The sequence below is a fragment of the Leiobunum rupestre genome, chromosome 7 (assembly GCF_980474605.1).
Source record: "Leiobunum rupestre chromosome 7, qqLeiRupe1.1.hap1, whole genome shotgun sequence".
NCBI lineage: Eukaryota > Metazoa > Arthropoda > Arachnida > Opiliones > Sclerosomatidae > Leiobunum > Leiobunum rupestre.
This window is the reverse complement of record NC_143390.1, coordinates 52,603,037-52,629,505: the sequence shown is the minus strand read 5'-3', so window position 1 is coordinate 52,629,505 and position 26,469 is coordinate 52,603,037. Positions and strand designations below refer to the sequence as shown.

General features: G+C 38.6%; 1 protein-coding gene and 1 long non-coding RNA gene across 2 annotated transcripts; both read left to right on the top strand.

Annotated features, from left to right (window-relative positions):
- Positions 1–8,206: 8,206 nt before the first annotated feature.
- LOC149937225 (alpha-(1,6)-fucosyltransferase-like) lies at positions 8,207–23,312 on the top strand. The gene is made up of 10 exons (XM_090153176.1): positions 8,207–8,311; positions 8,920–9,085; positions 12,132–12,166; positions 12,573–12,732; positions 17,511–17,625; positions 19,987–20,251; positions 20,340–20,529; positions 20,812–21,030; positions 21,567–21,723; positions 22,329–23,312. The coding sequence occupies exons 2-10, from the start codon at positions 8,931–8,933 to the stop codon at positions 22,659–22,661; spliced, it is 1,629 nt and encodes a 542-aa protein (XP_090009302.1). The 5' UTR covers positions 8,207–8,311; positions 8,920–8,930; the 3' UTR covers positions 22,662–23,312.
- A 373-nt stretch (positions 23,313–23,685) lies between these two features.
- LOC149937224 (uncharacterized) lies at positions 23,686–25,565 on the top strand. Its single transcript, XR_016472345.1, has 2 exons — positions 23,686–23,814; positions 25,257–25,565. It is a non-coding gene; the product is annotated as an uncharacterized LOC149937224 (long non-coding RNA).
- Positions 25,566–26,469: the final 904 nt, after the last annotated feature.

Here is a 26,469-nt window from a genome sequence, read left to right as displayed (position 1 = left end):
TGCAAAAACTGATGGCTTCGTCATTCTTCACGGTCTACGTCGCTCCTATACTAAAGAAATAGGACCCAACCAAACCGCAAAATTACCGGCCTTTCAGTCTTACTAGTCAGGTGGTCAAACTCCTAGAATCACTTGTCAAAGGCTTTCTACTGCAAAAACTGATGGCTTCGTCATTCTTCACGGTCTACGTCGCTCCTATACTAAAGAAATAGGACCCAACCAAACCGCAAAATTACCGGCCTTTCAGTCTTACTAGTCAGGTGGTCAAACTCCTAGAATCACTTGTCAAAGGCTTTCTACTGCAAAAACTGATGGCTTCGTCATTCTTCACGGTCTACGTCGCTCCTATACTAAAGAAATAGGACCCAACCAAACCGCAAAATTACCGGCCTTTCAGTCTTACTAGTCAGGTGGTCAAACTCCTAGAATCACTTGTCAAAGGCTTTCTACTGCAAAAACTGATGGCTTCGTCATTCTTCACGGTCTACGTCGCTCCTATACTAAAGAAATAGGACCCAACCAAACCGCAAAATTACCGGCCTTTCAGTCTTACTAGTCAGGTGGTCAAACTCCTAGAATCACTTGTCAAAGGCTTTCTACTGCAAAAACTGATGGCTTCGTCATTCTTCACGGTCTACGTCGCTCCTATACTAAAGAAATAGGACCCAACCAAACCGCAAAATTACCGGCCTTTCAGTCTTACTAGTCAGGTGGTCAAACTCCTAGAATCACTTGTCAAAGGCTTTCTACTGCAAAAACTGATGGCTTCGTCATTCTTCACGGTCTACGTCGCTCCTATACTAAAGAAATAGGACCCAACCAAACCGCAAAATTACCGGCCTTTCAGTCTTACTAGTCAGGTGGTCAAACTCCTAGAATCACTTGTCAAAGGCTTTCTACTGCAAAAACTGATGGCTTCGTCATTCTTCACGGTCTACGTCGCTCCTATACTAAAGAAATAGGACCCAACCAAACCGCAAAATTACCGGCCTTTCAGTCTTACTAGTCAGGTGGTCAAACTCCTAGAATCACTTGTCAAAGGCTTTCTACTGCAAAAACTGATGGCTTCGTCATTCTTCACGGTCTACGTCGCTCCTATACTAAAGAAATAGGACCCAACCAAACCGCAAAATTACCGGCCTTTCAGTCTTACTAGTCAGGTGGTCAAACTCCTAGAATCACTTGTCAAAGGCTTTCTACTGCAAAAACTGATGGCTTCGTCATTCTTCACGGTCTACGTCGCTCCTATACTAAAGAAATAGGACCCAACCAAACCGCAAAATTACCGGCCCATCAGTCTTACTAGTCAGGTGGTCAAACTCCTAGAATCACTTGTCAAAGACTTTCTACTGAAAAACCTGATGGCTTCGTCAGTCTTCTCGAAAAATCAGCACGGCTTTCTACCCAAACGGTCTTGTACCACGAACCTTTTGGAAGCATCAAACTCCTGGACCTCTGCCCTGGAATCTGGGCACGCCGTTGACGTGATTTACCTCGACACACGGAAGGCCTTCGATACCGTCCCCCATCACCAACTTTTCTGGAATCTCCAGGCAGTGGATATCTCAGGCTACCCCCTTCGCTGGATACAGGCCTTCCTGATCCAACGTTCACAACGGGTTGTCATTAGAGGTGCTAAGTCCTCTTATCGTCCTGTTACCAGTGGTGTGCCGCAGGGCTCAGTATTGACCCCCCTGCTCTTCGCCATTTACGTCAATAGTCTACCAGCTTCTGTCCACCATGCCCTAGTCAGTTTATTCGCAGACGACACAAAACTCATCCACGTGCTCTCGACCAGCACATCCCACGTTGAACTCCAGTCTGACCTATCCAGGGTAGAAGCCTGGGCAGCTGAGGCTGGCCTCTCATTCAATGCAGCCAAATCAAACGTTCTCCATCTTGGCAGAAACAACTCTCGTCACACTTACTATCTGGGGGGCCAACCAACGAGCTGCATCCGAGATCTTGGGGTTCTCATTGATGAGAAGCTGTCCTTCTCCGATCACTGCCGCACTGTGGCCAAAAAGATAAACATGTTTACTGGCATGACCCGGAGTCCTTTTCACTTCAAGTCCCCGAAACTGATCAAGACTCTCTTCAAAACCTTTATCCTTTCACTACTGGACTTCGCGTCACAAATTTGGCCCCCACATTTCAAGAAGGACATTACCCTCATAAAAAAATCGTTAAATAGGCTCACTAAGCTTGTCCCTTAGCTGCGCGATGTCTCGGCTGACGATCGCCGACAGTTCCTTTCCATTCCCACGCCATAAGAAAGACATCAAGCAAATGACCTAACCGAACTATTCTCGATTGTGTCAGGCTCCAGTTTCCTTCATGAAGGATAATTTTTCGAGCACCCACATTTGACTTCCACCCGTGGACACAACAAAAAACTATTCCTACCTCGCGTTAACACTTCTTACCGACAGCGCCATTTTACACACCGCACCCTCTCCATTTCGAATTCCCTCCCTCACGACTTAGTGTCTCTACCCTCAAAACATTCCTTCGCCCGTACCCAACGATCATATCTTACCCCCTCTTGTGCTTAACGTTTTACTGTATTCATATTGTTTTTTTTTATATATATATGTATCTCAAACGTTTGTATTATCTGTACCCAAAATTTTTTGAGTGCCTATAAGCAGCCAGTGGCAGCTTTGGGGCGTAAATAAAGAAATAATAAAAAAACAATTAGTTATTGAAGATATAATATGTCAGGTTCCAAAGTTACTTACCTCATTTCAAATTATCAATATAAAAAATACATTTGTTCTTGTTCTATTCGTTACCAAAATTCCCAAAAAAAATAACTATGGGCTTTTCAATGGTCTTTGAAAATAGGCTAGCGAGAAGGTACAAATATGTAATGTACTGATAGCGCAGTTTACAGAGTGGTCTAAGCTGACCGTCGCACAGTGGGGCCAAATGTGCTTAAACCTGGCCAAATATAATATCTCAAAAAGTATTTTCTCTAGGAATTACATTTTTTTTGTGACACTTAACACGTGTTGAGGGACAATTAAAAATGTAAACATCGATGACCTTGAACCGTGTCTTCATGGTCATTGAAAAATCATCTCGAGAACCGTTAGATTTAGAAACTTCATTCCAATTAGAAAGTTGTTACTGTCTGAATAAATTTGGCCCGAATTAATTTGATCAATTAGAAGCCAAGAAATGTCACACTAAAAACAAGTGAGCAGACGATACAATTTGGGTTTTGTTTAGATTTTTACCAACTTTAAAAATATAAAGTAACAGTAATAGTACCTGAATAGATTAATCTTTGGCTAGCCGTTGTAAACTGGGAACAAAGATAATTTAAACTCGTACCCTAGTTACGAAATCACTCTCTCGCGCGTTGCTGACAGCGTTTACCCACTTCCCGCTGGAACTCAGAAAAAATTCGCTCCATGGTTTTCGCCTTACCGCAACCGATGGAGCCCGATTTTTCTGAGGTCACGTGCCGGAAAAGGGTAAACGCTTCGTAACAAAAACGTCATTGTTAAAGCTCTCAGTATTCGAATCTAGGGTACGAATTTAAATTATCTTTGCTGAGAACTACACGGAGGGAATGAAGTTAAATACGCCGCCGTAAATACTTGGGTACAACTGAATACATGACGACGAACATTAGCACTTAACCTTAATTAGTATATTCTAATCAATATTTGTACATGATTACGTTCCGTATTATTGGTTCTGCTACAGTTATAACTTTATATTTCGCGCAGGTGTAAGGGAATTAATATAGTAAAGCAAGTTAAACGAAAAGAAATAATATATTTTGTACAGTTGGACTTAACTAAATATAATATTTTAATAGGATATACTTTATTTATTTTGTTTAATTACTTTGATATTTTTTGAGGGGACACACTGATTTTTTTTAAGGGGCACAAAATAATTTTGAGGGGACCAGGTAATATTTATAATTTTGAAATATCCCGAGAATCATTTTGGGGGCCCCTATTGTAGGCTACATAGGCTACAAAAAATTGACATAGGCTATAGCCTACTTAGCCTGAGTGTAGCGCCGCCACTGAGAAACTCAGCTAAAAATAGTGGAGGAATTTACGACAAACAATAACGCGCCGTTCATTAACCGCAACGATCTCGATAGCTGTCGAATCAGAAAGGATGCCAAATTAGCGAATTAGTTGATTAGTCCTTTATAAAAAGGGATAAAAAAGCTAAACCCTAAACAAATTTGAAGAAAATTTAAAATCTTACATAGCTCGTACCGATAGGTTTTCGAGCAAACAAAAGACGCGAAACTCGGACCAATAGATCTTCGAGTGAAAAACTAAATTAAAATAAATTAATTAATTAATTTAATTAAGCTATGTAAGTTTTTAAATTTTCTTCAAATTTGTTTAGGGTTTAGCTTTTTATCCCATTTTATAATGGACTAATCTACTAAATCGCTAATTTTATCATCTTTTGCATTACAGTCCATAGGTGGTTCCTTTTAACGTTACATGTCGAATCAGAAACGCTGTCAACTCTTTACGTCACTTCAACCACGCCTACCCAGAAAATTCCAAAAGTTGCTTTTCAATCGTAATTTGTACTTTTAATTTTAATTAATTATTTAAATTTATTTTAAAGAAAATAAATTTAGGTCATAGTTTCTTAGGACCTAATACTAATTTAGAAAGTATCAGTGTGATGTTCATTAAATATTGCGTCGGTAACGCTTTAATGAATAAATTAAATTTTAGTACCAATTGCATAAATGTTAGCTTTGTTGTATTAAGTATTAAGTAGCTTTTTGGCTTTGCAGTCTATAATATTCATTATGATCCTTCAAAGCTATTCCCATGAATAATGAAGTGGATGTTGCTTAATGACTGCTGTTGTAAGAATAAAACTTAATGCAACAAACCTGGACACGGATGACGCCAAAGTAATAAGAAAGATAATTATTTGCTTTTGCATCATTCCCACCTTTTGAAATCAGTGGCGAAGCAACGGATTTTGACCTTCCCGCAAGATGTCGGAAGGGATCTTTCAAAACTTGCCTAATTGCTTCGGAAGTTCTACGAATCAATTTTTTAGACTACGGATCCTGACACTCGGTAGGGGAAGACTGAGGTTGGGGCCGCGCCAAGATCAGTGAGCGAAATCGGCTCAATGGACTTGGCAACGGGAACCTCCAGCACGATAAGCAGTGGGGCGACCCAGTACCCGAAGCATCTGCTGCTTGGTGCCCGCCAAGTATAGCCACTGAACGGAACACCCGTTGAGACGGCGTATGTCTCGCCTCATTTTGGCCTTGGCCTGACCCGCAGGCCGATGGGAACGATGCAATGCAATGGAGTGGGTGGCCTGACCCATATCTCGGTGGCTTGCTTGGCGATTAGAGCTCTGGGTCGTCTAAACGGCTCGATGAAGCCTGTCGTAGTGCAGTTTTTGCGTAAGCTTCGAATCATGTAATTTCAAGCGTGCACGATCGCGTGCATGATCAATTGCACGATGCAGCCTTATTTTCAGTTTCCTGGAATCAACTTCAAATCCTGGGGTGCCTAAGTTCGAAGACGCAGATTAATACCCTATCGCTTTGCTTTCGCCTGAACGCAAAGCAAAGCCAGATTCTGTAAAATGCCATATTTTAGTCTTAGTTAGTCCAGTGTTTATGATTTAGTGTAGAAGCGAAATCCAAATCCGCCCAGAAGTATCAAAAACAGGCAAAATCTCTCAAATTTATAACACATTGCCCAAAATTACAAACAATTGACTAAGTCGCCTACATTTAAAAAAAACGCCAAAACTCGTCCAAAATTGCAAATAATCGTCAAAATCAAAGAATCAAGTAAACCCGCTAAATAAAATCGTCAAAAGAGCACAAAATTGCGAATGAAAAGGTCAAAAACGCCTGATATACAAAAAGCTCACAGAATATTACAAAAATTCGCCAAAATAAACCTGAAAACCGCCCACTATTATAACATCTGTCCAAATTACCAAAACTGAAAATTGGAATTGAAATTTTTTAAGACCTAATACGTATGGACTTTGGTTTAAAAACAAATATCTACAAACTAAATATAATAAGCCAACTCGATTTTATCCAATGATTGTAGAGCCTGCTCGGTATTAATTAATAAGCGACAAGTGCGAACGGATTCACATTACTTAGGTGGATTTAATTTCAAATAGACGAGATTTACAAACGGAATTAATTATAACTAAAGGGACGGGCTATGCGTAGCTTCCCCTATGTTATTCGCCCAGTTCGACGTGGGGAATCACAGAAAGAGGGGGGAAATGATTTATGGTCATTTTTTCAAAATCAAATAGCAATGGCCTTGAAACCCGTAGATTTAACAGATTTCCCACTACTTTTTTCGCCACCATCTTGACCGTAAACGGACTCTCCTCGCGCTGAATTTTTAGTTGGGTAACCGTCCCCTTAGATTTAATAAAGTCCGTGGATCTGCCAAGTTAGTTGATAGTGGGCCATGAGTGGAAATCCCGATATATGACGTCACGGTGTCCCTTTATTTATGTTCGGTCAGTCGACGTCACTTCGGCCGAACTCCTTTTCAGACCAACTCTTCGGATAACCTGGCGACAAGGCACCTTGTTTGCCCTCAAGTGAACAATACGAAGATTAGATAAAACAACGCCCACCCTGACCGTATATTTTCAAACAACTTATGAAATTATTTCTGTTATCAACCACTAATGTGAGGCCGGGAGTAGTGGCTCACTCCTGTAATCCCAAGCGTCTGGGAGGCAGAGTTTGTGGAAGGCCGTGTGAGGATGACCACTAATCCCCCAACGGGTGGTCGGGGTACTTCCGCCACGGGTGTTCCCACCCCTGTCCTCACGTATTCCCCCGTTGGCGTGGCCGTTACACAAATCTCACCCTGATTAGTCAGTTCATGGGCCAAATAATGATAAATCCAGGATATGACTCTGGTACCTTCACACGTACTAAATCAGTCGTCCACCAAAAGTAACAGGCGGCCATTGTAGTACGTGGGGAAAAGGAGCAAATAAAAAAAATTGGGAGTAAAATCAAGCAGTAATTTTCGGTTTCCGGAACGCCATCTTGTGTTTACTAATCGGAATTCGGAAATAAGTGGCGGTTGTTATTCAAAAATCCGGCCATATTCGCCCCTCAGTTTTAGATTAATTTTAACTATTCGAGGAAAGTATATGTTTAATATTATAAAATGATATAAATTATACTAATTACGAACTTAGTAAGTATAAAAATAAGTACTTACATTTATAACCATACTATTTATGATAACTGTGAATAAATACTCCGGGATATTTACTACGACGACCACGTGTATTATTTTTGAAAACTGCCCCGAAAAATATGCTCCCAAAATGAAGTGGGTCCGCGATCGCTCGTTTTTCCCAATAGGGGGCAATAGTTTTCGGGTGTTAGCGCTATTGGACTGGTTTTTCGCATAGAGTCATGTCCTGGTTCAGTTATTGTGTAAGCTTGTGTCTAAGGCCTAGGGTCGACACCGTTTGTGTGTATATAAAAAAAACCACTAATATGAGCTGTGCCCATTAAAAACTCTTTACTCCGCGAAACGATATTTTCTAGCCGGGAGTAGTGGCTCACTCCTGTAATCCCAGGCGTCCGGGAGGCAGAGTTTGTGGAAGGCCGTGTGAGGACGACTACCAATCCCCCAACGGGTGGTCGGGATACTTCCGCCACGGGTGTCCCCACCCCTGTCCCCACGTATCCCCCCGTTGGCGTTCCCGTTACACATATCTCACCCTGATTAATCAGTTATTGTGTGTGTGCTGGTGTCTAAGGCCTCGGGTCGACACCGATGTTTGTGTATCTCAAAAAAAAAAAAAAGATATTTTCTACCAGAGATAACGCCAGTCATTGAGTTGGAAATATTAATCTAGAGATCCAATCAAATCTGCTCCCCGCGAAACAAGTTTTTGAAAAATACGAATGTGCCGTCTGCTCTAAAATGACGAGCAAACGTTATCATATGACCCGTGGCGCCATCCATTATTTTGAAGAAAAAAATCTTTTTGCTTGAAAACGCGTCTTATTTGAATGAATCATTGAGAGATAGACGGCGCCACGGGTAGAATGATAACGTTTTCTCGTCATTTGGGACGCCGATGGGAGCAGACGTCAGTTTTCTTATTTTTAAAAACTTGTTTCGCGAAATACTGAAATCCGACGTTGCGATTGGACCTCTAGATTAATATTCCCAACTCAATGACGCCAGTACCCCGTTTCGCCCTGAAATCGAGTCAACGAACTTCTTTCAAAGGCTGTCACTGAGTTTTCAAAAATTAAAATTTCCATCAAGTAAGTAATAAATAAATTATAAACGGTGAATTAAGTCTTTGCTAGTCTCCTATAACCTTGAATAAAAGAAGGGTCGCGCGTTTGTTTTCATTATTTCTAAACACGGACTTTACCGTTTGAAGTTACACGTGTACATCCTACCGTGTTTCGTACAAAGGCGTTATTTTTCCAGTACGTGTTTTATAAAATATTTCCTTGAATTAATCGGGGCGTATTTTCGATAACGGTTATTTTAGTTCTGACGGTAAACTGAAAACCGAATAAAAATCCGTGAGATACATGAGGTATATTATAGCGAGTCATAATGAATCATTATTGATCGCACTAAACATGTGTATTTATTTGTATTTAGGGAGAAGGACTAAGTTGAGACTATCCCCGGCCATCATGGTCGAATTGGCCTTTGGCGGAAGGGGAGGAATAACGTCACCTTCGTCCAAAGGCGTCATTGTCAGATACCGGGTCGATTCGGTTGACTTATTAGAGGCAGAGGGGAAGGCAGAGGGGGATTGATAGAAACGGGATAAATAGTCTCAGCAAAGTCCTTCTCCGATTGTTTCAATAAACGTGATCCTGATCAACTAAATCCGAGAATAATTTCTATGTAGAACTCATTGTCATGAAGAGAGGGTACCAGATTATATTATCCTTCACAGTCGCTATTTTCGGCGCCTTGTGGATATTGAGTCATCATGGATACACCTTGACCTCTACTATTTGCCCTCGAACTCTTACGTGCGCCACTTCGAAACCCAACACATCGAAATTTGAAAGGTGAGCCGACATTATCACTTGAATGGGAAAGATACGTTTGCCAGTAGCGTAGTCAGGTTTTTGGTTCAGGGGAGCAAAATAGAAAAAAGTGTTTGGTAAAGTACAAACTATTTTTCGATCTCTTCTTAATATTTTATTTGGGATAATGTCCTTAGTTGGATTTATTAACGTGATGATAAACACACTATATCAACAATATTTAGTCTTGTCTTCAAATTAATTAGTTTTAACACAGGAGGAAAAATAAACAAACGAAACGTTGCCTAATTATAGTGTTATTTAAAAGTGATAAAATACGCGAACAGGTAGAATAATTCATAATGAAATAGAACCCAAAAGCTAAACCCTAAAATTTTTTTAAGAAATTAAAAAACTTTCAATAGGTCTACGAGCAAACATAAAGACCAAATACATCTTAGAGTTATTTAGATCGGTTAAAAAAAACCAAGTTGTCTATGCAGTAGGCCTATAATAACCAAATTCAGTAAAAAGTAGATATAGCCAACATCATATAACAAACTTCAGAAATTTACTGCTCTTGCAGAATAGTTTATTAAGAATAAATAAATTAAAAACAAAATACGTTCATATACTACATATGGAAATTCCTGTGAAGTTCTATACTTCTGCCGCCGAGATAGAGCTGGACACGTGAAATCAAATTTATTTTTGGTGTGCACTAATACTAAAGAAATTTGTAATTCTAATAGATTGCATGACGTAGAAATGTGCGTGTAGACTATACTTTACTCTTATAAGTATTGTGGATCTATATTATAGCAGTATATTTTCAAACCACTATCTAACGGGACCAAGCGGGGAAAATTGGGGTTTTTGGGTGGGGATATAAATAAGTCATAAATATCTAACATATATTAATTAATGAATCAAAGTATTTGTAATTATTTATTGGTTAACACTCTGGGAAATCATTGTAAGACTATTGGAATGTAATTTACTGAAATTACGCTAAATTACGGCATTTCTATATGTTGGTGTTAAATGAATATTTAAATTATATGTACGTCAATTAATTTCGTTTTCCGCGTTTTAAGCACTTGGAGCACGTTATGCATGTTTTTTTTACCATATTCTTTATTTTAGGCCAATGTCTAAAAAATTAGCTTTTGATTATAGTACTTATCGTTCCTTGGCTTGATTTTTTATGTATATACAAAAATTTTCCACCAAGTTTTGCATCGTCCCTCGGCTGTTTGACTATAGTGTGTATTCACGAGGCGGGGCTTAGTCCCAATTTCGAATTTCCCGCGTAAAGACCAAACCGCCATCTCTGATCGGAACGGTTTTAAAAAACGTCTGGCGGCTATGTTGTCTCATTTGTCTGTGATATCTCCTAGTCGCTAATCGTGGTGCTATTAATTAACTGCCCTCGGATCAAAACGGCGAGGGCGAAACAACTGGGGTCAAAACGGCGTGGTCAAAACATCCGGGTCCGGAATTTAAATAACGAGAAGGATAAAATTTGTGCTGGATATGCCGAAGGCATTTCTGGGAGTGATAAAATTAGGTATATGCGAAAAATATTTCTATTACCACAACCTTGTATTGTACATTTAGACATTTTCACCAGGTATCTGCCAAGGCTTAGAAACACAGCTAAACTTCCAAAATTGTGTTAGACAAAATGGCAACCGGCACAACTCGCGATAAAAAAATGCGGTCGTTCATCGTCATCAAACGTCATTCGAATAAGGCGTGGCTTAGACTAATACGTCACAAGAATACACACTATAGAGCATTACCTAGCCTAACACACGTAGTATTGTACAAACTTATATTATACCTTACTTTAAATTAGCTTAACTTAACCCCAACGTAAGTTGGAATTTACCCGAAAGTAAGCTGAAACTTACCGGGAAGTATGATAAAACCTACCCGAATGTATAATGATACCTACCCGAAATTAAGCTAACCTTAACTGAAAGGAAGATAAAATAGGCTTTCTGTAGCGTATTGGGCCAGGAAGGTGTTCTGCAACGAAGCAGATAACGGCTGTGCAGCTTACAATGTTAGTGAAAAGTGATTCAGAGGTCGAGAAATGATACGATCTTTTCTCATCTCAATACAAGCTTGTTTTTGTACTATATCAGTAATATTTGAGATATGAAATAAATTCGCACCAAAATTAGCAAAAGCTTAAGTCGATTAGCTGCTAGAGACGTGTTCTATTTAAGCCCTTCACTTACAAATTTTAAGTTTCTCTTAGCTAGAAAATAAAGTGAATTTCCTTATTGCAACACTGTAAAAAATTACTGTTAAATTTACAGAAATTTACCTGGCAGAAAATTACCAGGAAAGTTCCTGTTTAATTACAGGTTTTTTCCTTGTAAACCTAGCAACTTAAAACCTGTTCTAGGCACGATAAGTATAAAGTCCAATTAACAGTATATTTTAAATTACTGTTTCAACATTAAATTTCCCGTTGTCAATACGGTAATTTTAAAATGGAATCTTTTTATCCTGTTGTTGCGACAGGAAATTTACTATTGTCATTACGTTAATTTTAAAATAGAACTTTCGCATCTTGTTGTTCTAACAGGAAATTTTCCATTACCTAAACGTTAATTTAAAAATAGATCATTCCAATCCTGTTGTCCCCGACAGTAAATTCCCCATTGCTTTTACAGTATTTTGAAAATAGGAAAGTCACATCCTGTTGTGGCCACAAGACATTTCTCATTGTTTTTACAGTAATAGACAATAAAATTCTGTTGTGGTAATATTTTTTTATTCCAAATTGCACAATTACATCTACACTTAAGATTTGTGCGCACTTTGTTAAAACGCTTTCATCATTTAAAAATAATACATGGTCCAGATACAAAAATATTGTACTTGGTTCATAAAGCTCTATTTTCTAACATTTTTTTCGTGTTTCTTTAATTTAAAGCTGACTAGAAAAAAATGCGTATTAGTCTCAAACCTTTGTGATAGTATTAATTTACTTGTTATTAATTTGTGAATATTGGTATGACAGCATTTTCATTTGGAAAACATTACGCCGCTAATGTACGTTTTTATTTAGGGATAAAGAAAAAGCCGTGTCGTTTCCTTCTAGCGGTAAGTACATAACTGTATTCACTTCATTTGGAGACTGGTAAAGTATTAAATTTATTGTGGAAATAAAAAGGAATCTTTATTTGTACTATCGACTTCAACTGTGATCGGACGATGCCTGCTAAAATTGATGATTTATCATCTTCGTTGCGACAGGATTGCATAAATTTCTACTTTTGGAAAATGATTAATGTAACACTTTCGTTTGGCGCTTGTTGTAGCCTACTTCCAATGGCTAGTAGGCCACTTTTGAAGCCCTCTGTCCCTATTTCAACTCATCGTAGGAAAATGGGAACAGGCATACTCACCCCCTACAACTCCTTAAAAATTTTGCATAACCTTATGAAACACCCACGATATAATTTCGTACCGTAAGTGCCGCGACTGAAAATATGTAATATTGTTATAGGTTCTATCCTCCCGTTGTTGGAAAAAAATCGAGCAACGCTTAGCGACCTTTCGAAGTACCTGCGAAATGAGACACGGCACCTTCGGCGGTTATCTCCAAATCGGCCCGAAACAGAAAGCGTTCTCAAAAGAATGAACAAATTTAGCGGGGAATTCATAAAGTACGTTTGTTTTGTCTCCAATTATGTTGCAATTTAAACAGTTTTCTGAAATATGCTTCAGCCTTAAGGGTTAATACGTGACCTGTTCGAATCAATTTCTTCGGAAATTTGTGGACGTGGTTTAAATTCAAACAGTACTTCAGACTAACAAATTCCTGAAATTTCAAATCGGTTTCTTGATGGAGCTCTATTAAACAAAAACGTTCTGGTTACGTTGGCTGTTGGGACCTATCCCAAAAGGGAGGAGGACGGTTTGGAACACAGACGAACCCATGGTAGCCCAGGACAGATACGGTTTGACCCGGAACATTTTCCCATAAAGATGAAAATTGGTACATAGGTAGTTTTGGACCACAAAAAAATATACTAAAAGTCCCCACCTCTAGAACGTGGGCTTCCGACGCCATCTTGGAAAATGGCCGCCAAGCACGCCTGACGTCATAAATTAAATGAAACTGTCCAAAAATGTTAAAAATTGGTACATTATACATTTAAGGGTTTCTGAATAGTATTGTAATTTTTTTTTTTGGTGTACAACCGTTATTTTGGCCGCCATCTTGGAAAATGGCCGCCAAAAAGGTTTTCCACTATATGTTTCAATATGTTTGAAAATTGGTAAATAGTGTTATTACGGCCTTTGGAACATGGTTACAAAATCTTATGTATCTGCGACTGTTATTTCGCATTCAAAATTGAATGATATAGTCCGATTGTTTTCCAATTTTATTAAATGTTTTGATTATGACGCTGAGAACACTATTACAAAATCTTAAAGGTATCTGACGGTTACTTCGTTCACCATCTTGGAAAATGGCCGTCTGGAAAATATTCACCTTGTCGATAGCATTCTTATAACTATTTCGAATCACTTTAGGGTTAGATTGTTAGCTTTTAAAATCTGGAAAATGAACATATAACACATTTATTTGTAGAAAACATTTTATTGGGAAATGCCCAAAACTGTTTAATTAACTATATAATAAGCACATGATGTTTTCTTTGGCGATGTATCGTTTTTCATCATTTATATTCGAACTGTCGATGGGCTTTCCTCTACAGGCCACGTGTTTTAATTTAATAGAGAACGGTCTATATCCCCGGGTCCTGGCAGTAAATGGCGCATGAGGTACTGATTGGGGCCCCTAGGTCAAGGAGGGGGAGAAAGTCAATAACATTTTGAAAACGTTAGTGGAGCCCGGGTCTAAAACATTTGCCCCGGGCCCAAAAAAAAAATAGCACGGCTCTGGCGGTAGTTTAAAGAGGTTCATGGGGTTCCTTATAGGAGTACACTGATATTTATAGAGGTACACGGTACACGACGTTAAAGGGGTCAGCTGGTTACTGATATGAGTACGAGTTCTAAAGCAGTCTAAAAGGTTTCTTAGAGGAGTCTATAGGAGTACTTCGAAATTTTAGAGTAAAGGCGTTATACAATCTAATAAACCGGTTCACACGGTACACGACGTTAAAGGGGTCAGCTGGTTACTGATATGAGTACGAGTTCTAAAGCAGTCTAAAAGGTTTCTTAGAGGAGTCTATAGGAGTACTTCGAAATTTTAGAGTAAAGGCGTTATACAATCTAATAAACCGGTTCACACGGTACACGACGTTAAAGGGGTCAGCTAGGTTACTGATATGAGTACGAGTTCTAAAGCAGTCTAAAAGGTTTCTTAGAGGAGTCTATAGGAGTACTTCGAAATTTTAGAGTAAAGGCGTTATACAATCTAATAAACCGGTTCTAAACGATCAAATGTGTTTCTTATAGTGGTACACGGTTATTTTTGGAGGTACAAAATCTTTAATATATCAGTGATTAAATTTACACATGAAAAAAATCATATTAATTCAATCCTGCCATTTTGATCCTTCAAATCGTTGCAGTGGCGCACGCGGTTGGGGGAAGAAGGCCCGGGCCCCCTCCAAGAACAAAAAGAAAACTCGGTTTTTTTCTAATTATTACAACTAAAGCAGTCGAAAGAGTTTTGATCTTCACGGGCCCCCTCCAGAAAACAATCCTGGGTGCGCCACTGGATCGTTGTTAGGAAACTGCGCGATATTGTGTAGCAATTTTGGTGCAATCCTTTACCTCGGTGTACGATAAGTATCGTCGTTTTATACATGAGAAAATATATGGAGATACAAAATCTTAAATATATCAGTGATTAAATTTATGGCTTTATGAATTATACGATCAATGCAACTATGTGGGACGTGGTCGAAGGTCGGGCTCCCCAGCTACTTCCTAATATTTACAAATCGCAAATTATAATCTCGTCGTCTTCTTCAATCAAATATTTCCAAGGGTTACTTCAGATCATACCACACATGGCAGAGCAAACGAGACCAGATCTTTTGCAATCGCAGTTTTTAGGGCAAGTCGTTCTACAGTTACACGAAATGAGTGTGAATATGTGTGTACGTGTTTTACAGGCAAACGCTCATTCGTAAAAGGGTAATTTAAAAGTAATTTAAGCTCACAAAAATTGATATTAATCGTTAGAGATATATTTGAAACCATATCATTTGTTTCCATTCTGTAACCTTAAAGAAGTAACTCGCAACTCTTTCCTTACTCTCTATGAACTACTGAAATCAGAAAACGGTTACTTGCTCCAGAATGGTTAGTTAGCAAAGTATTATTCATGTAACGACTAATAGATTTTAAATTTTAATATCTACATATATAAAACGGTGTGTTTTAATTTCGAAATGTCTTGCTAGAGAGATGGGCAACGACATTTATTATTATTTGGACAAAGAAAGATGGATGTTTCTTGGTACGAGCTGCAGCAACTGATAAATATTTCATTGAATATTTTAAGAATATTTAAATAGTTTTGGGCATTTCCTAATTAAATGTGTTATATTATTATTATTGAATGTGTTATATTATTTATATATACATATACACTTGTATCACCGGTTTTCATTTTCCAGATTTTAAAAGCTAACAATCTAACCCTAAAGTGATTCGAAATAGTTATAAGAATGCTATCGACAAGGTGAATATTTTCCAGACGGCCATTTTCCAAGATGGCGAACGAAGTAACCGTCAGATACCTTGAAGATTTTGCAATAGTGTTCTCAGCGTCATAATCAAAAAATTTACGAAATTTGAAAACAATCGGACTATATCATTAAATTTTGAATGCGAAATTCGGCATTGCAGTCCGCCATTTTCTAAGATGGCGGACGAAATAACAGTCGCAGATACATAAGATTTTGTAACCATGTTCCAAAGGTCGTAATAAAACTATTTACTAATTTTCAAACATATTGAAACATATAGTGGAAAGTTACGTGGAAAACCTTTTTGGCTGCCATTTTCCAAGATGGCGGCCAAAATAACGGTTGTACACCAAAAACAAAATTACAATACTATTCAGAAAGCCTTAAATGTATAATGTACCAATTTTTAACATTTTTGGACACTTTCATTTAATTTATGACGTCAGGCGTGCTTGGCGGCCATTTTCCAAGATGGCGTCGGAAGCCCACGTTCTAGAGGTGGGGACTTTTAGTATATTTTTTGGGGTCCAAAACTACCTATGTACCAATTTTCATCTTTATGGGAAAATGTTCTTGGTCAAGCCCTTTTTTAGTCTATCTGTCCTGGGCTATGGGTTGAGTTGACGAAACCGAAATTTCAACGGCCCTTTTAGTCTCGCCAACATCCGCCGACTCAAGTTTCCAAAAATTGGCCCGCCGGGTTGCTATGCCCACTTGTCGCCAGTTAGAATCTGAAAATGATCTATGCATGTCTGAGACTTATAATAAGGCCAACCGTAAAAGGAAACGAATTTAATTCTCACGGGATTAGACATATTTGAAGTATCTCTAAAATCGCGGGCTTTTGGAAAAGCGGGTTTAACATTGACTATGCCGTCGAACTTGGAATTTAACCGCATCACCAGAACAAGTTTTTCTTTACAGTTTCACCTTCATCTAGCGCTAAATATTGATGAGTTTTCGCTCATCAACCCCGCACTGTTCTCCTCATGATAGCCACCTTTGACCAAATAGTTAAATTTTAAGAAAATTGCGTGATGTTCCAATGAGCAATTTTTTCCGATAATATTAATGATGGCGCGAGGCAACATAACGGGGTGGGACGCACGTTCGGTGACGCCATAAATAACATTACACCTATAAGCCGTGCTAATGCATTGTTTCTTACTACATCCTTTCCTCACCAAAGATAAATAAGTTAACGACTAGCAACTCTATAAGCAGGACGTTTAACCCTCTTTGTGTTTGGAATTTTTCAGTTGGTCATCTAAAAGGAGTCGGAGTTCAAATTCAGCCAATAAAATAATTTTCCAAAAAAATGTCATCTGTTGCGTAACCATATCGCGGCTATATACGCATTTAGCCTAAAAATGGCGGTATTCAAAGCACGCGCCAAATTCGTGGAATATCACGTTAACGGAAGGTGGGTTAATCGAAGAAAGGATGTAGTTAAAAAAATTCCTTATGTCAAACTTAGAGGTATTATGATACTTTTGGTGGCACGTGTGAACTTGACCGTGCCACGGAATGTGCGTATTGCGAAATAAGCCCATAGTGTTGTGTAGCGCCATTTTCACCATAGTCTCATAATAAATTTTCCTTATTGCCTTCTCTTTGTACGTTTTGCGTTGAAAATGTCAGGATGGACCTTAAACCCTCGTAAACCTGACGAGAGCTTCAACTATGAAAATGTTATTTAACGTGCACCTTTCAAACGCTATTTATTGGATTTCTCGCCTGATACGCTTAATTTCCGTTCAACATTTCAGTTCCTTGCAAATCAACAATGAAATGCTTGAAGTAAAGGATGACCTACTTTCACGGAAAACAATCCAACTTAGAAGGATCACTGGTGAAATTCAAATGAAGATTACCTATTTACAGGTTACCTGCTTCACTTACCTTATTTCAATATTTTTACCAGCTGAAAGGAAATAACTTATGGGCTAAGTGTGCAATAACCGGTGGTTTTACCGGGGAGTCGGGGTCTGGCTCTTGTAACCCATAATTGTGGTGGCGCACTGGGAGATGTTAGCTCTGATCAAATGGTCCTATCTCCACCTCTGACTTTGGTCAGTTCTAGGCTGGATACTGAGCTTCGGCTCAGGCTAACGGAGAGGTTCCGTGCAAACTGGCCGCCTCGGCGGATTGGGTAGCCTGTTGTGGGGCGGCGGGCCTCCGTATGAGGGCACGGCGGTCCTGTTTCCCGGCCTTTTGGGGTCACACCGGGATCTCCGGTGCCAGCTGTGCCGGGTTACTTGGACTGCTGTGTGCTCGTCGTTCCCCTTTAGGAGCTCTTTCCAAAGGGTTTTACTCTTTACCTACGTAGGTAGGAGTTTCTACAGCATCCACTCCTAATCCCACTGCTGTGTGCGAAGTGGGGATTGGTTCACCCATTGCTGCTCCTTCTGCTGGGTTGAGTGGCTTGCGTCAAAGCTGTGACCATCAGTAGTAGGGTTCTACTACCCATGCTGGATTTGTCACCTGTCCGGGCTAGGTGAACGCTGGCGTAGGGCACTATGATGATAGGCCTCAGGTGGTATGGTCTCTGTTACTAGGTACACCGGGCTATAAATTCTGACACACTGTATTGCAAAATCAGGGGCGTAGCCAAAAATTATTAAATTAGGATCTCATTAACTCCAGGCCAATAAGCGAAGGCAGGCGCAACGTTACTGAGTAGAGAACTCAATTGCGGGGGAGTGACGGAAGCTTTCCAAAACTTAGCACTCAAAGTTGTTGAAGTTTAGATTTGGCCAGCTCTAGCAATGTTTGCCAACTATAAATAACGATGGTAATGCCAGCTTTACCCTACCTCCCATGACTTCGACCCTGTGCATATTTAGGGTTAGATAAACGATCACATTAAGTGTGTGGGTGAAACACTTGTTACCAATTACACTAAATTACGAAGTTTTTTCTCTTTAAAATATTATTTTTTAAAAATACAATCCCTGCCGGGGGTAATCATCGACCTGGTTCCACCGGTTCGGAACTCATTCGACCCCTTCGCATCATCGGTCATCAAAACTGGCTATTAGTCGCGACGTACGACGGTTTCTGCTACCACTCCAACCGTGACGTATTAGGTATAATAAAAAAGCTAACTGCTCTACGAGTCCGAGTTTAAGATACGTTGAAAGGGTCCAGCAAGGCATGAGCCGGGTACGGGGAAAGATAATCGTGCGGCGCGTCTTCACCCCTTAAAGGTCGAGGTCACGTCCGATCTCGATGATTAGTATTTACGGTTAAAACCCTCTTTTGAGGGGAAAACAATATATTTTTGAGAGCCAGAAAAGAAACCGAAACTAAAGGAAGTTAGGAATTTTCTAGATAAACTATTAACAAAGGTTTAACAGAATGGACAGTTGGTTGGGCCGGATATTAATTTTCAAATATATTTACAAGAATTACAAGTCGCGTTAAATGATAAAATTATCGTTTCAAAGTAAAGTTTTACTGTCTTTCTCCTCAATCCCTCGAGAGCCTTACCGTCACGAGTAGATTTCCTTTTTACCCATCACTTTAATTATAACACAGACAGTACAGATCAAAAATGGACGCTTAATCGAAATTAATTTTACACCCCATCTTTTGCGTTCAACTGCCAGAGCGGCTTTATCCACGTTCACGGTGTAAAATAGACGGCCATTTCTAAAAAAAAGGAAATCACGAGGTCATTCAAAGCACATGACGGTTGACGTCTATTTCCCCCTTTTCTCATTTAAATGCTTAGCAACCACGAGAGAGACAGCGAGGTGAATGCAGTGGACGTTAGGCAACTCCGAGATTTTTGTGGCTAGCGCAGCTGCTTTAGCCTTAGTTTTATGCACACTGTGAGGATTTTAAAGATAAATGCCACATCAATCAAATGGAAAGATTGACCACTGGATAACGGTGTGTTTCGTTAAGTGGTCAATTTGCCAAAAAATATTGAGTTTTTCACGATGAGGATAAATTGCGAAAAACCTCACCGACATGACCTTCATTCGCGTCGGAAGGCGTACGTTATAAGGAACGAATAATTTGAGTTAATTAGCGGAAGGAGTTTACTCTTCGTGTATAAGGGGGATTGAGATAAATTACTTCAACAGACATTTTCTCTTAAAATAAACCAGTCATTTTCTCTTCATATAAACCAGTCATTTTCTCTTCATATAAACCAGTACTTAACTAATATTAACGTATCCGTCATTGTGTGTCCTTAAATGTCTGATATATAGTCATAATTATTTTCCATTTAAGAACGATCCTTCGATGTGCCATGATCCAAATAAAATACTTCTTTGTGGATTGACGAATCTTGCTGGATTCGCTTCCGGGATTCACGACGTGCTCTCATGCTTCGTCGAAGCTTTCTACTCCGGAAAGAGAGTGGTACTTGATATTTCGAAATGGCACTATACGCGGAACAGAGATTGGAGCAGCGTTGGCTTTCGGCCATTAAGTGACACTTGCAAAGACAGGAACTGGAAGCTTTATAAAGTAGTTCGTGGACCTCCGACTAATGGTATAGTCTACATTTCCTAAATCATTACTAGCGAATGAAAGCGAAATATCAATTTCAACATTTTCTGAATGTAAATATTACTATTTAGCAGACTTCGCGAGAAACAAACTAGTGCACCTCCCTCGCGATATCAAAGATGAACTGTTGTCGCTTGGAGTAGATCCCATTCCCTGGTGGTGGGGACAGTTTGTGGGATACTTGTTCCGGCCAAATGAGCAACTTTTCAAATACATCGAAGACGTCAAAAAAAACCTCGGTTTTCCAAAACCAATTGTTGGGTAAGCTACTCAAATCATTTATTATGGTCATTTCAGGAAATATCAATGACATAACGATTTTTCTCAAATCTTTGTCCGATTTGCGTGACAGTCTTTTGTGACTCAGAGAAAAAAAATGTTGTGTTTGAGGGCACAAGACACTCGATGTTAAGTAATTGGATATCTTTGATTTAAGGTTTTTGAAATTTTCAAATATTATCGAATTTTCCAAGTTTTGTTTAGGCACTTTAAAGTAACGATTTTGAATTGGTTATTAAGCAAATTAATTTATAAATTGATTAGCATTCATATAAGACGAAGTGACAAAGTGTTAGGCGAAGCAAAGTTTCACAGCAACGACGAGTACATGCAAGAGGTAGAAACCTATTTCAACAAAATAGATGTTTCCCGTGAGCTGTCATCTGTTAAGAGTAACTCAACTTTGAAGAATATCTCTCGAACCACCAGAAACGTCTTCGTGGCCACTGATGACCCTGCTGCCACCAAAGCCCTGAAACAGAAGTACGGCCGCAACACTTTTATATAATCGGCCAAACCATAGAACTATATCCGGTGGCGTTGGTACGATCGCGTCTTTAATAAAATTTAAATATTTCACCCCTGATCAAAAGTTACGTTCATTAAAATTGTCCAGAGTAAACATAATTGTAGTAATGTACATCACCATTTAATTTTATGTGGGGCGTGCATATCGTTAGCATTAATCTAAATAAACCAAAATCGCCGGATATATTTAACTATATTTAATTTTTTTTTTAATTTGTTGAGGCTCATATATTTCAAATGTCTTGGTCTTTCATAAATTTGACACTCGCTTGCTCCTGTTTATTATCGATAACTTATCAAAGCGAGAAGCACAATAATTGTACATAAAAACTTTATATATTCGTAATTTAATTTATTTAAAAATTAAACGCCAAGATCCTCCTGGAGAAAGAGGAACAGTTCTTGGAAGAATTTGTACTTTTAAATAAATAACGTTACCACGTTAGGTTACTATTTCGTTAAGGTAACTTGTGAATTATATTGTTTTGTAGATATCCAGGGTACAACTTTGTATTCCAAGACGATAGTGTTTCCAAGTTGGCTGCAAACCAGAGAACTCGCTACAACAACGCGTCACTCTACGGTCTTCTGGTTGATCTCTTTCTTCTCGCCGACTCCGATTATTTGATCTGCACACTTTCTTCCGGTGTGAGTATATCACCAACTTAACGCTATCCTTTCACCTTGTCCTTTAAGCGCTTCTTTTTATATAGAACAAAAGCTGCGGTATCTTTAATCTACTGCTGCCAAAACACTAGTATTTCAGCTTCGTCATTTAAAAGTGTCCTTTCGTTTTCCTTTTTTAAATTTTTGTAACAATGACCTCGACGGTTTACTCAAGCTCGCCATTTGTGTTGATTTCATTACGTTTTCTGCCAAATTAGGAGTGGTTGTTGAAGTTAAGAGAATTTTGGTTGGAGATCCAATTTTTCTAAAAATTATATTGAACATCAAATAAAATAGAACCGAAATCGTATTTATACTTTCTTGTGTAAAGTAACGTGGTGGTTTTTGTGGAGTGCCAATTGATTTAAAAAGAAAACCAAAATAATAAATACTCCAAATTTTAAAGTGAAATTGGAGAATACGATTTTGATAATTGTTGATTTGTGCAGAAATTTCGCCTTACGAAAGCCATAAAAAACTCAACATTTTAGTTTTGCTATTTGGGAACTAGTGTTAACTCTATTATATTTATTATTTATTTGTTTATTTATTTATTTAAATCAAAATGGAATTCCAAATATTTTTAGCTTTGTCGTCTCGCGTTCACACTTTCAAGTTATTTGAAGGCTATTAATTCCGAAGCGGTGCCTAACGTATATTCTCTGGATGTGCCACTTCACTACACGTACATTCTGCCTCCGAAGAGAGTGGTCATTATCAGTCATCTCGTTGAAGGTTCCGAGCAAATGTCGGCCGTCGTCGGAGACATATTGGAGACATCCGATCAGTTCTACTTTGAAAACGAAGCGAGGAGGGGCAAATACGAAGATGGATTCAGCGTTTGGAGAAATGCGCGAACTGGAAAAAATGGCACCATTCCGAACTTCAAAACGAAAGAAATTTTTAAAACTGAAGGGTAACTCAAGATACGAAACGAAAGGGGCAGAGAAAACTTTTTAGTCTTAGTTTTATATTTATTTATAAATTTCTTAAAATAAACTTATTAAACGTAAAGTTAAATCAAACGGAATTTTTCCAACTTATACAAACAAACTGAAACAAAACTTTCCATCAACGCTACAATACCATGTACAACAAGATTACACAGCCACAATAGTAGCCTCTTCCTCCTAGCACTCTCGATTTTACCCCTTTGATTAAAAACCCTGGCTCAATATTGGTATAGGTAGATAGAGAGAGAAAATTCCAATCGAATGACGCCTGAATTAAATTGATATCTATCTTCACACGTAAGCGGCAGAAAAATCTTTAAAACGATTAAATCTGGTTCACACAACTCCTTCGTAACGTTTTGAATCGAATTGAATCAATTTCAGGGCAAAGAATGAACGTGGCTTTTGTTATCACTTCAACGTCGTGAGTTAGTAGTCCTTGAGCCAGGTGCCTAAATCAACCATTCGACCACCCAACTTCTGATCAAACGGAAATATAATTTTTGTATTTAGTACTCTATCAGAAATCGGGAACCGTTTGCTTGCACGCTCAAGCGCCTAGCTGTTAAGAATGCCTCCCATTTAAAGATGGCGTGGGTATCAAATCGTGAAAAAATCATATCCCGGCCGCTAATTAAAGCCAGTTTAAATTAAAAGAAACGAATTTTTACGTCCTCAGTACTTAACAGCGCCACCTAAATTTTCTCATTGATAAAGGTTCGAGTGATGATTTTAGTAAATCTCTTGTTTGTGAAATAAACATATTATAACAAGTTATAAAAGCTGACTTGAACAATGTCGAAGAGTGAGTAACAAGAAAGTGGAAAGCGTAGAAAAACCCTCGTACTTTGCTGTATAGAATAGCCATTACAGTAGGTTACCCACCCTCAAGACAAACGGTCATGGAATTCTCTTTGTTATGTGGCTAAGATTAGGAACTTTTCACCTCTTCTTCGCTTAGCTTATGACGATACAAAGCTATTTAGCGAAATCTACTACCATCGCAATTGCAGGAACAAGTTTACTTCTAAAAAGTCTTAGGCCAAAATTGAAAAGCGAAATCAAGATCCATCCTACGGCGGAAGTTGACGATCCGACACACTCTCGAGTTAATGAGAAGGTTTGCATTTTTTGCTGAAAACACTTCTTAGTATATTAAAGCGACTAACATTCGAGAACCACTAATAAAGTCTGTAGACTTAAGAGCGGACCAAACGCTCAGAAAACGGTGAGAAAGCAATGCGATGAAAAGCTTTTCACGATAACCTCACGAGACCAAGTGGTAGCACAAGCTCAATATCATAAGTCGTGTTACAATTATTATTGATGGTTGTTGCCCAAAGGTTTACGCAAAAATCTAAATCGTCAGAATGTAATATGTGTGACCAGTCCGTTTCGTTTATTGTTCTGTATAAAAGGTCATAATCGCCTTTCTTGTATTGTAACCCTTTAGATACGTCTCAAACTAGGTCACAATTGCTTTCTTTTGAGTAATTTATGGTAACAATAGGATGGTATTTGTCAAGAGGTAACAAAGAGGTGGTTTTCGAATAGTCTATCGTGCATTTTCTATAATTGACGTAGCAAACGTCGAGTATGTTACCCTTCTAAATATTTTTTGAATTTATTTACTGTACATTATTTGTATGGATAGCCTCCAGTAGAGATTCGGTTTTTTTCTTCATAAAATATCCGCAACAATCTAGACTCCAAATGTCCCAGTTTACACCTGGCAGATTAAGATCACCAAGAATAATTATATCTCCCGTAAACTTTTGCAGGCGGTTTTTTAGTACATCATTCAGCTTCTCATATGTTAAGATTGATCTATCGGGTGGAATGTAAATACATCCTTATAAAAAAATTATTTGTTATTTAGACGGACTTCAATCCAAACAGCTTCGAATTGGGATTCCAAGTCTGTACGTCGAATTACTCTGTAAATATCCTTTACTGCAATTAGGGATCCGCCAGCTCAGGTACGACTTGTGCGAGTTTTACGGTCAGTGCGATAGACGTTATAATTAGGAGAAAAGTAATCAGAGCGTATTATTAAGCCATGTCTCGGTTATACAATAAAAATCAAGGTTTGAGGTAAAATTATTTGATAAAAATACGTCCGCTTTGCTACGCAGACCCCTAGTGTTTTGATAGTACATTTTAATTTTCTTGTCCATTTTCATTTTCTATCGTTTCTCCTCCCAAATTTTCTTCCCCTACAAGTGAGCTTTATTTTTTGTAAAACTTTGATAATCGTATAACTGCCCTCTAAATGCAGTAACTATTGTATTATCAGGAAAATGGTTTGGATCGCCTAGATATTCATTTTCATAAAACGAAGAATAGTAAACTCATTTACGGATTTTTAGGCGGATACACGTGACAGTCTTAAGTTCAGAGTCCTGTTCTAGATATTCTTTGAGTGGTATTTCTGATAGATCATCTGGGAGTCTCGAACAAAAAATCGCTTTCTTACGCTGCTCATTCGGGGGTTTTACTACTGCTTTTATAATATTTGATTTTTTAGTACCGAGTTGAATAGTTGTTTTATTTCACCGACAGGGACAAAGCTCGGCTACTCTCGGTCAGCTCTGCGGACTCTTGGTGTTGGCAAAACGCCCTTCCTTCGCCGTCCTTGGGCACGCTCTTAGACGACGACTCCTTCCAGATCGCGGTCGGCCTTCGGTTGTGTGCTGAAATTTGGGTCCCGCACGTTTGCAACTGTGGTAGCCGTGTGGACGCCTTGGGCATCCACGGTTTGAGTTGCGCCGTCAATGACACATTAGTGTTTACTTTTTTGGCGTCGTAGATCAGGTCAATTTCGTCTTGGGAATCGGCACCGACACATGATGCGTGAAACGTTTTTGAGCATAGTTGACAATTTGACATGATATTTTGGCTTGACTTGAAAGAATTCCTTTTTTTCCATACCGTACATGTCTCTTGCCTCGTTCGCAAATTTTTATTACCCACCATGGTGCAAGTATCTACAACGCATTCGTTTTTTATGGTGCACTTAACTAGTGGAAAATAAAATGTTTGGTCACTGCAAAATTTCCTTGGCGTTAAAAACACGGAGCTAAAAAGTTGCGGCCGGTCGCGACGAAATCATAAATAATGTAAGAAAAAGTAGAAACGTATCATTGCATTCTACGATAAGCCTCTTCAAGCTTAGGTAGTTTCTAAAAGAAAAGACCCTCCTTCTATAGTCCTGATGGTCATTCTGAGCGCACAATAGTCGCAGCTAATCAAGCTTTCTATCGAGATTTATTTTTGGTTATCGCGAGGGACTCGAATTCGCTAGATCGAAAGCTAAGCTCTTGGACTGGATTTAATATTTAAGCTCTGATATCAATGATAGTTACGGCTGATTCAGTAGGCTATTTGCCCCCAAAAAACACTCCAGCAACAGATTTCTCGTATACGAGAAACGGTTTTGCAGTCTGTTCATGTGTTTGTAAAATATGTTAAATTACATATAATTTCATGTTTTGTTGGTATGCGTTTTATTATTTTATTAAAACAACCTGTTAATATCCACATCTATCAATTATTTTTTGTTTCAAGTGGCTAATAAAATGTTATATCTCCAGCATTTATCTAGTAAAGCAAAACCTCGTTAAATATTATTTTAAATTGTATTTTCAAATATAAAAACAGTTTAGTCTGTTCTCTTCATATTTAGGAACGACTTAAAAGGCTAGGATCTTTCCCCTAATTATAATATTACATTTTACTTTTGTAGAACATTTCACACTATCGTGATGGAATTGAA